This window comes from Monodon monoceros, unplaced genomic scaffold, assembly GCF_005190385.1.
Source record: "Monodon monoceros isolate NGI ecotype Baffin Bay Population unplaced genomic scaffold, NGI_Narwhal_1 Super_Scaffold_6, whole genome shotgun sequence".
NCBI lineage: Eukaryota > Metazoa > Chordata > Mammalia > Artiodactyla > Monodontidae > Monodon > Monodon monoceros.
The window spans coordinates 92,987,266-92,998,418 of record NW_021703783.1 but is presented as its reverse complement, the minus strand read 5'-3'; the positions used below and the strand labels follow the sequence as shown (position 1 = coordinate 92,998,418).

General features: G+C 40.5%; 1 protein-coding gene across 1 annotated transcript in view; it reads right to left on the bottom strand.

The window, feature by feature from the left end:
* Positions 1 to 389: 389 nt before the first annotated feature.
* Positions 390 to 11,153, bottom strand: part of XPNPEP3 (X-prolyl aminopeptidase 3) — a 56,725-nt gene continuing 45,961 nt past the window's right edge. Inside the window, exons 7-10 of the mRNA XM_029206194.1 lie at positions 10,205 to 10,290; positions 3,665 to 3,845; positions 2,464 to 2,584; positions 390 to 739 (exon numbers count right to left, since the gene is read on the bottom strand). Coding sequence (XP_029062027.1) covers positions 573 to 739; positions 2,464 to 2,584; positions 3,665 to 3,845; positions 10,205 to 10,290 — 555 coding nt within the window. The 3' untranslated portion in view covers positions 390 to 572. The remainder of the gene's footprint in view (positions 740 to 2,463; positions 2,585 to 3,664; positions 3,846 to 10,204; positions 10,291 to 11,153) is intronic.

Below are 11,153 nucleotides of genomic sequence, written 5' to 3'. Positions count from 1 at the left end.
TAGGACACCAGTGCCCTGAGGGCTCACATGGCTCCGGTAGATACATGGGCTCCTGGATAGGTAGGCAGGTGTTATGGAAGGTATGTACTGGCCACCCACAATCACTGATGGGTGGTTTTCAGTGTAGGGAAAGACCTTGGTGATGGGCTCAAAATATATAAGCATTACAAAAAAATCTTACGATATTAGGTAGATCTCAGGAAAAGTGCAGAGGGGAAGGACCTGGAGAGAAGCAGAGAATTTTCTCCATGTGCTAACTGGGATGCGTGGACATATGTAACCAAGATCTTTCTTTACATCTGAAAACTAAACTTGTCTGAGTCATTAATTCTACAGAATTAATGTTACTAAAGTTGCAGTAACATACAATCCAAAAACTCAATTTCCCAGATTTCTAGCTACATAAAACAAGAAAAGACCACATACACAACTACATACACTCATATAGCTGCTGCACTCCCCAGTGGAACACGTGTATAAATGTCCACACAGAGACCCCCAGAAAGCACACGTGCACAGAGGCCAACGTCCACCCCTTCTGAACCTAAGATGCATGTGGGCCACACTGAGGGTCAAGAGGCCCTATTGCATATCTGTTCGATGTCATTCATCTCTTTGGGACAATCTGCAGAAAGGATGAGAGGTGAGTCCTCTGTTACCACTACATCATCCTCAATTCGTACACCAAGACCACGGAACCTCTCAGGGGCGTCTTTGTCATCCTCCGGAATATAAATACCTGAGAAGTAGAAAAAAGAATCAGAACATTCTATTCATAAATGGCAGTAACTGGATGATTTGGGGCAAGTAAGTTAACCTCTATAAAGTTGGGATCCTAACAGTACCTACCTAATAGAAATGTGGAGATTAAATGAGATAATATATAAAAAAATGTCTGGTACATAAATGGTCAGTAAGTGTTGCCTATCGTTACTAGAACTATTATTATAGTTATTTTGTATACTAGACTACAAGATCTATACAACTACAATAATGTTGATCACGATTCTGTCACGTTCTAATGGCTCAAATGGGCCACTAAAGTTACTTAATTTATGAGTATGTCGATATATGCTGGGACCCAGTAGATTATATAAATGCATTCTTTCTCTGCCTAACAGTTCCGTGGAAAAAGGGTACTTTGCTAAAATAAAGACTTAAGGCATTTTAAAATGTATTTAAAAAACACTTACTTAGATATTATTAGCCTCAACAACCAGAAGCTGCACAAATACTCAAATAAGTCATAAATGTAACTGACGTGTACATGACGTAAAGAGAGAAAAAGGAAGACCTTAAAGAACATTTGAAAAATTCTAAGAAACCAAGGTTCCCTTTCAAATCATGAAGTCAGACAGACACCAGGTCTTTTCATATTAAAGAAACTGTAAACTTCCTTCTCTGTACTCACAGATGCTGTTCTGTGATAAGAAGAAAAAGACCAGCAAAGGAAAATGTAGTCGAAGTCTAAGGAAGCGTCAACTAGATTGGACTTAACAGTACGTAAGGTCACAGACAGCAACATATGCCCGGACTTAAAGGGTGGCATAAAAGATGTGTCCCAACTATAACTTACATCATTTAGAGGTGAAAACGCTTGAAATCTAAGATTGAGATCTGCTTTCATGACAGAAGCAGCATCGATGTTTAAAACTGACTGGTGGGGCTTCCCTGGTGGCGCAGTGGTTGAGAGTCCGCCTGCTGATGCAGGGGACACGGGTTCGTGCCCCGGTCCGGGAAGATCCCACATGCCGCGGAGGCGGCTAGGCCCGTGAGCCATGGCCGCTGAGCCTGCGCGGCCGGAGCCTGTGCTCCGCAATGGGAGAGGCCACAACAGTGAGAGGCCCGCGTACCGCCAAAAAAAAAAAAAAAGAGGAAAACAAAAACCTGACTGGTGATATCAATCTTACACTCCACCGTGGCCACCACTTTTCTACTGAATCCTGCCCAACATCCAGCATCATTCAAGCTGGAGAACCATTAGACTGCCAGCTCTCTCTGAAGCTTAGAAGAAAGGATCTGGATACTAAAAAGTGGAATAATGCAGGCAGTTCAATGCAGAGGAGCTGCAACTGAGAACATGGGGAGTTTGAGTGTCTCTGCAGAAAAGTTCCAGGGGCTTCACAAGTGTCAGCAGCCCACCAAGATGACGGGAAGGACTAGTACAAACTGGCCCTGGCAAAGGCAGGGTTAAAAAAAGATTTCTTTCTTAATATCTACTGATCGAAAGTATTCCCCATCTGTTGTTTATTGGAGAAGTCAAATTAAACAAATTGTGTGATGTGAAATAAAAAAGCTCAAGAAAAAATCTAAAAGAAAGTTCCCTTCTACTGGAGAGATTCATTTTCCTGTCTCTTCTAATTTAATTACATTCGTTCAGGTAAAAATAAAGTGTTTACCGTTCTATCTAACACTAGAATTACATGTCCCAAGGGATCAGAGGTTGCTAGCACCTCCCCTTACCTGGCTCCACTGTGATTACCATACCAGGCTGCAGAGGGAGGGAGCGGGGCATGTCTGGAGTGTCGTGGACATCCATCCCGAGGTAATGGCCAACATGATGCGGGCAGTATTTTCGAGCAGCCTGGAAAAGATATTACCTCAGTGTTATTAGAGCAATGACCCCTTAAGGGGAAAGTTGGGCATATATAACGCCATGAGATATGTGTTAATACTGACCCCTGCCCCCAGTTCTGCCACTTGTTTCACCTATCCTCGGGCTAATGCTTAAGAGACTTGAAAACTGCCACCTCTTGTATGCAATTCTGCCAACAGCATTCTAACTAATCCACATTTCTATTCTTACAATTTAATATACTACACACATGCTAACTGGGGTAAGCCCAGTAATGACTACGGCAAATGAAAATCTCTTTTCTTGGGGGAGGGAAGATAATTGTGTTAGAATAGTTCTCTTTTCAATGTTCGCATGTCCCTCTTAGGAAGGCTACTCTGGAGACTCTAAGTATCTCACAGCAACTTGTGGAGTAGGTATGAAACACCATGTAACACAGTAATTATTAGGCATTTACTAGCTTGGATATTTCTATCCGTTGATTAAAGATTTGTTGGCATGAATAGGAGGAATTTATAGCGTTTTTCCTATTGATAAAAGAAACCCTGGCAGCCTAAACTTGGAGCTAGGAGATGCCTTACTGGTCTGTTTCGTTTGACCACCTGGCATGGTCGCATACCATTTAATTTAAAGCTGAGGCTTTAAATTTTTACTGAACACCATCACATTTTGGATGCAGATGAAATTCACTAAACATGGCAACTGAGGATATTGTTAAAAGTCTCAACAATGTTACTGAAGCCAAGAAACACCCTCCCCTTCGACCTCTACCTTTTCAAAATCACTACAAAAGAATAAAGAGTTAACCTCTCCTCCGTTTTATGTCCTCTTCCACCCTGTCTGTACCAGACTTCATTTTGTTTTCTGAATTCTGAGCTAGTTACACAGTATGCAATGAACCAGATGTGCTGCCATCTTCTGGTAGAAATAAGTATTGCACCTTTTGCTTTAATCCATGTTCAAAAAAAGTCCCTCCTACTGGTGAAGAATCACCAACACCATTTCTAAATCTAATTAGTTTTACGTAGGATAAAAACTAAGCAGCATGTCAGGTGTTCTTAAGAAATGGGGTCAAAGGAAGTGAAGTACCTTGAAGGCATTATTTTCCTTAATGTTCTTCACGATACCCAACTCTTTAAGCTTCTGTCCTATCAGTGTTAGCATCATGCTGTAGATGTTATCCAAGCTTGTTCCAGGGGAGCAGAGAGTCAGACAAGCTTTCTGGACTTCTAGAACAGCTTCATAGAGTTCTGCCTGAGGTGCCGTGAACCTGGGGACAGGAAAACCCAAGAACTCGAATTTGGAACTCTCTGATATTGTAGGAAGTTTGCTTCTAAGTTTGATTAGAAAAACTCCAAGGCAATGATGATGGGGCATTGTTGATATTTAGTCAGTACCAGTATAGCATTAATGACAGGACCTCAGTCATGCCTAGATGCTCAACAGGAAGAGCAATAACCCTTAAAGCTGGGGCAGCAACAACAATCTCTCCTTCAAACGGTCAGCTGACAGACACGGGGTGAGGTTAAAAGATGCACCCAGCCATGAATGCAGTCAGAGGGCCAGATCAGGCTTACTCTTGATCCTCTCCATTTTTTTTTTTTACCATTAAAAAAACACAAACAAAAAACCAACCAAAAAAAAAAAACAACAACAGAGCCTAAGGATCCACTTATAGGCAAAGCAGATGTCATGGGATAAACTAATCAATACTTTGGCTATGGGACTTCCCTGGTGGCGCAGTGGTTAAGAATCTGCCTGCCAATGCAGGGGACATGGGTTTGAGCCTGGTCCGCGAAGACCCCACATGCCACAACTACTGAGCCTGCGCTCTAGAGCCCGTGAGCCACAACTACCGAGTCCGCCTGCCGCAGCTACTGAAGCCCATGCACCTAGAGCCCGTGCTCCGCAACAAGAGAAGCCACCGCAAATGAGAAGCCCGAGCACTGCAAGGAAAACTAGCTCCCGCTTGCCGCAACTAGAGAAAGCCCGCACACAGCAACCTGAAGACCCAACGCAGCCAAAAATAAAGTAAAATAAATTAATTTATAAGATAAGTAAATAAAATGTATTTGTTTAAAAAAAAATACTTTGGCTACTAATAACTTACTAGTTTCCAGGTGTCCTTAGTATAATAATTTCTTCGTCAGTAATGGGGAAAAATGAGGGAAAAATACCAAGCTTGGGTGGTATATGATATGTGTTTTTAATACATTTTTTAAAAAATTAACTTATTTTTGGCTGCGTTGGGTCTTCGTTGCTGCATACAGGCTTTCTCTAAGTTGCGGCAAATGGGGGCTACTCTTTGCTGTGGTGTGTGGGCTTCTCACTGCGGTGGCTTCTCTTACTGCGGAGCACGGGATCTAGGCGCTTGGGCTCAGTAGTCGTGGCGCACGGGCTTAGTTGCTCTGCGGCATGTGGGATTTTCCCGGACCAGGGCTTGAACCCATGTCCTCTGCATTGGCAGGCAGATTCTTAACCACTGTGCTACCAGGGAAGTCCCTATACATTGTTGATGGAATTGTAAATTAGTACAGCCAGTTAAATCAAAGGCCTTAAAGGTGCTCATAAAATTTAAGTTTGTAATTCTGCTCTAAGAAGCCATCCTGACAAAATATTTGAAATTCAAAAAAAGCTGAATATACAAAAATGTTCACTGTGATTTTAAAAATAATTATAATTATAAATGTCCCCTAATAAGAATGGTTAAAGTCAGCAAGGTAATGCTATAATGAAAACCTACACACCCATCTCCCAGGTTCAGCCATTATTAACACTGTTATGTTTGTCATTGATGAGTATAAACATGCTCCACCCCATCTCAGTATTACTAAACACTTTTTAACAATTCTTTTTCTAATGTAAATTTTATATACACTGAAATGTACAAATCTGAGCTCTACAATTCTGACAAATGGATGTGCTGGTGGTGATGAAGCTGGGGACACTGAACCCCTAAATTCTGCTGAGTCATCTTTGCTAGGAGAAGCAGCCCTTCTACCCCAGTCTGAGGAGGCCAACCTTGTTTTGACTGAGAACCTACAGGTATCTCCCCAGAAGCAGCTGCCTTGGTAGTTGCTTCTAGACCCACAACTAGACGCTACTCCCAGCAGGTCCCAAAAAGTTAGGTACAAAGTGTGACCCATGACGAGATGCACTATAATCCAAAAAGAACTGCACGATTTTTCCTATTTATATAGACAAAAATCTGGGAATATGTATAGAAATGGACGTTCATGTGTGGGCTAATGATGGAAGGAACATAAAGTTGGATCAGGCTGAATTTATTGATAGGGGTCCACTAAGGAGAGATTCTGGATTCAATGCTGAAGCTTGAGGGCTCAGAAAGGCTCTAACGGTTTATTTGGTTGGTTGGCTGAAACATGGATCAAAAGGTAGCCTGCACTAAATGAATTCAAATACCAGAACTACTTTGCTATGTTGGAGAAAGAATTCTGCCTCAAGACTGCAACATCAGCTTTTGCTTGAGTTTCCAGCCTGCAGTTCTGCCCTCTGAAATTCAGAAATGCCAATCCCCATGATCACATAAGCCAGTTCTTTAAAATCAATCGATCATCAACCAACCTACCTACCTACATATGCATACATACATAATATATCCCACTGGCTGTTTCCCTGGAGAAATGAGATCCAGATCCATATCCCTATGACACAGAACATTGCCATCCCCCTCGTGGAAGTTCCTCATGTCTATTTCTAATCAACACCCCTACCTCGAGAGGGAAACACTGTTCTGATTATTTTCACCTTAGTTTTGCCTATTCTAGCATGTCATATAAATGGAATCAGACAATATGTACTCTTTTGTGTTGAACTTCCTTCATTAAGAATAATGTCCATGGTGTTATTTTGATCAGTAGTTTGTCCCCTGTTTATTGCTGAGTGGTATTCCATTGTATGAATAGTCCACAATTTGTGTATTCATTCTCTTGCTGATGGACATTTAGGTCATTTCCAGTTTTTGGCTACTGTGAATAAAACTGTTATGAATATTCTTGTACAAGTCTTTTTGTTCCCGTTGCACTGCACCACTGCCAACACTTGGTATGGTTGGTCTCTTTAATTTCAACCATTCTAGTGGATGTGTAGAGGCTTAACATGCATTTTCCTCAATGACTAACAATGATGAATACACATACTTGTTCACATATTATCTCATTATCCTTTTGATATCTGTAGGATTTATTGTGATATCCTCTTTCCTGATCACACAGCTCCAGCAGATTCATGGGAGTAATGTTCTTTAAGTTCCCACCTAACGATCTGTACCCTTTATAGCTGAAAGTTTCTTTTGCTGCAGATAAAATCTTTGGCTCACACTTTTGTTCTCTGAGCATCTTTAATACATTACACTATTTTCTTCTTTCATAAAGCTTGGCTTTTGAAAAGTCTGATAACAGTCTAGTTTCCTTTCCTTCCTTTCCTCTTTTTTTCTAAGTCCCCAAAAGAATTTTTCTTTTCCTTGCAGGTTCAGAATTTTACTAGACTATGTCTTGGTGTTGTTTTTTCCTGGGCTGATATTCTCAGGTACGCAGTGTGCTCTTTCTAAGGTAGTTTCAATGTTTTTTTTTCAGGAAAATTTTAAATTATAGTTTTTAGTATTTGTTCTGTTCCCTTGCTTTGGTTTTCTTCTTCAGGGCTTCCTTCATGTGTATGTTCTAACTCTTTGCCTATTTTTAAAATTAAAAAAAAATTTTTGGCTGTGTTGGGTCTTTGTTGCTGCACATGGGCTTTCTCTAGTTGCAACAAGCGGGGGCTACTCTTCGTTGCAGGGCGTGGGCTTCTCATTTGCGGTGGCTTCTCTTGTTGCAGAGCACGGTCTCTAGGTGTGTGGGCTGCAGTAGTTGTGGCGCTCAGGCTCAGTAGTGTGGCTCGTGGGCTTTAGAGAACAGGCTCAGTAGCTGTGGTGCATGGGCTTGGTTGCTCTGCGGCATGTGGGATCTTCCCGGACCAGGGCTCGAACCTGTGTCCCCTGCATTGGCAGGCAGATTCTTTTTTTTTTTTTAATTGGTTTGATTTCTTTTTTTTAAAATAAATTTATTTATTTATTTTTGGCTGTGTTGGGTCTTCGTTGCTGCACATGGGCTTTCTCTAGTTGCGGGGAGCAGGGGCTACTCTTCTTTGCGGTGCACGGGCTTCTCATTGTGGTGGCTCCTCTTGTTGCAGAGCACGGGCCCTAGAGCGCAGGCTCAATAGTTGTGGCACACGGGCTTCGTTGCTCCGTGGCATGTGGGATCTTCCTGGACCAGGGCTCGAACCCATGTCCCCTGCATTGGCAGGCGGATTCTTAACCACTGTGCCACCAGGGAAGCCCAGCAGGCAGATTCTTAACCACTGTGCCACCAGGGAAGCCCCTGAAATGATTTTAAATTTATTTCTAATTCTTTTCTGAGTTTGTCACTTCATTACCAAGATTTTCTAATTCTGATATATGTTGTTTTTTCATGTTTTGAATGATTTGCTTTAAAAATTTTTAGCTTGTTTTAAAACAAAAGGGCATTGTTTTGATCTATTTTGTAGTCATGTCTTTCTGGCATGCTTTCATTTCTGTAGGGATGTTATTCTGCTCCTTATTCTCCTTTTGCTTTTAATAACTTTTTATGAGATTTAACCTAGAAGCTTTTTTTTTTTTTTTTTGGCCGTGTTGGGCAGCATGCAGGGTCTTAGTTCCCTGACAAGGGATCAAACCTGCGCCCCCTACAGTGGAAGCATGGAGTCTTAACCACTGGACCTCCAGGGAAGTCCCCTAGATGCTTTTTTAATTGCTTATTTTATATGAAATTAATTTCCTGTACTTTTAGAATAAGGCAGGATTTATAAAAGATTTAACTTCAGAGTGTAATCTTCTGTTGTTTTGGTGTAGTGGTAAAAAACAAGGCAGCTTGTTTCAGATCTTTCCTTAGTTCTTCTCCCTCACTTAGGTTTTATTTATTTATTTGCTGCACTGCATGGCCCTTGGGATCTTTTCCCCCCGACCAGGGATTGAACCCCGGCCAAGGCAGTGAAAGTGCCAAGTCCTAACTACTGGACTGCCAGGGGACTCCCTTTCCCCCCTCTTTGATTTGGATCATCTCATTCTTTCCTCTCTTTAGTTCCTAACCTGCTCAATTTCTGTTCTACTTCTAGCAGTTTACCTTAAGTGTGAGTCCCTGTCTTAGAAGGGAGCCCAGCACCTTCAGACTTTCTTGGGCCACTGGATTGGCAAATTCTTCCCATTTTCAGCTTCTGTTCTGAAATTGGCTCATTATCCTGACTGTGAATAGCTGTTGGTTATTTTGGGGTTCTCCTGTTTTCAGGTCTGTCAGTTAGCCTCCCCCACCATTGCTGCTTCCTTCTCCTTCCACACAGATACTGATACCACCCAGGTCTTGTGGTTGTACATAGTATGTTCATAACTATTTGTATTTTGAGATTTTAAGGATACCCCATTACCTGGTGTTTGGGATACCAGTCACTACCTAGTTGTTCTATTCTTATTTGAAAATTTGGAAAGACTGAAAAACTATTATTTGCTGCCATCTCTCCAGAATCCCTGATTCTTTTTATAGTTTTTGGTTTCTTACTGAGATTCTCTGTCTGTTCACACATTACACTTATATCTTCCTTTAACTCCTTGAGCACAGCTATTGTTAGCTGCCTTAAAGTCCTCATCTGCTAATTGTAACATTAGGGTTATTTAGGATCTGTTTTTATTGACTATAATTTTATTGATTATGGGTCACATTTTCCTGATTCTTATGTCTAGTGATTTTTTAAAATTAACAGTAGAAGTTATGAATGATACAATGTAGAGATTCTAAAATTCTGTTATGTTCTTCTGAAGAGTGATTTTGTTAACTTGGCTGGATTCAAACTGCAAGCTCTGCTCTTAGTGGGAAGTAACTAAAGTCTCTGCTCAGTCCATTCAAATTCTGGCTGCCAGTATTTTGCTGAGCCTCCTGGGATCTCACCCTAGAATATAATGTAGTGATCAGCCAAGGATTTTGGAATATTTTATATGCAAATTTTGGACCTCACCCTTTTTTGCAGTACCCTCTCTTTCAGGATTTCCCATCTTTCTGGTTCCTTGCTAGTATCTAATTCTGTCCTTTAACACCTCAGGCCAACTAGGCTGTGGCTTCTTGATGCCCAAGCTGTGTGAATTGGGGAGTTCCCTCAAGCAAAATACTCTAACCACTTAGACCTAACCCATTATAGCTCTTCTTTCAAGGATAGACTTATGCTGCTATTTCTACAGGCTTTTAGGAAGCTTTCTAGTGCCTTTAAATACTTGTTTTTAGTATTTTGTCCAGATTCTATAATTGTTATCGGAGGGTTAATCTGGCCAAACTATTCTACCATAACCTAAATATTATCTTTGTACTCAGAAAATAAAAACTTAAATTTGTTTTAAAAAAATGTATGTGCGCACATGTTAACTAGGTGTTTTTAGGTGCCTGATCCTTGATATGATTAATAAAAAACAGTCTTAGAAAATAATCAGGAGCTTTGTAAAGGCAGTTAATGTGTACTAGAGGGAACCTGTATATTTCTTTAGTTCTTTATTCCAAATAGACCCATATTCTAACTCATACTCCTAAGAAGCAGTGGGATCTTTGGAAGCCCTACCTGCCATTGACAGGCCAGGTACGAGTGATGTCACTCACATAGCAAGAAGACTCACAACCTCCATCCAGCAGCACCATTTCCCCATCCTGGAACAAAAGTAAGACAGGTAAAAGTAGGTGACTTAACGACTGTCAGTTCTTTCTTCTTCTAATTTAAACTCTTCATGCCTTTCATTTTATAAAAAACAAAACAAAACAAAAACTCTACTTTAAAGGAGACTAATCTTCTCTGGTTCCTTCTCACAAGAAATAGTGTCTAAGTTTTTCATATGAATTCACACTGGCTCAAGAAAGATGGCACTGTAGAGTGGTTAAGTGCATTGGCTCTGGAACCAGAGTGCTGGGGTTTGAATTACTAGGTGTAAGCATTAGCATTTATGATTTATTAACATCATAAATATTACCATTATCACTATTAATTAAAAAAATCCTATATAGGTTGTTATCCAGGGCCTTTATTCAAATATAATTACCCGTAACCATTTAACTTTAGAATATCACTTTCCCTTCTGCTCTCCATCAAAATACATGTGGGGGGAAAACAAACAAACAAACAAACCCCAAACAAAAACCAAACCAAAAAACCCAAAAAACTCTGGATACATCTCTCTTTTACTACTTGTCATGTTATACTGAAATTTTCTATTTATGCCCTTGAAGACAGGCCATATCTTATTCATATCTAAATAAGCACAGAACTTGGCACATAGTAGAATAATGGTCAAATAATTACATATATAATAATGGCAAGAAGAATGAATGTGGTTTTTGTTTCTGGAAACATGATAGAATAAATTTTAGGTAACAACTAGATCCTGGACAAAAATATATTTTATGAAATGTTGACATTACATCATATAAGAGACATCTTAAAGACTTTTTTTCTTGAATAAAAACAACCCAGAGGGGCTTCCCTGGTGGCGCAGTGGTTGAGAGTCCACCTGCTGATG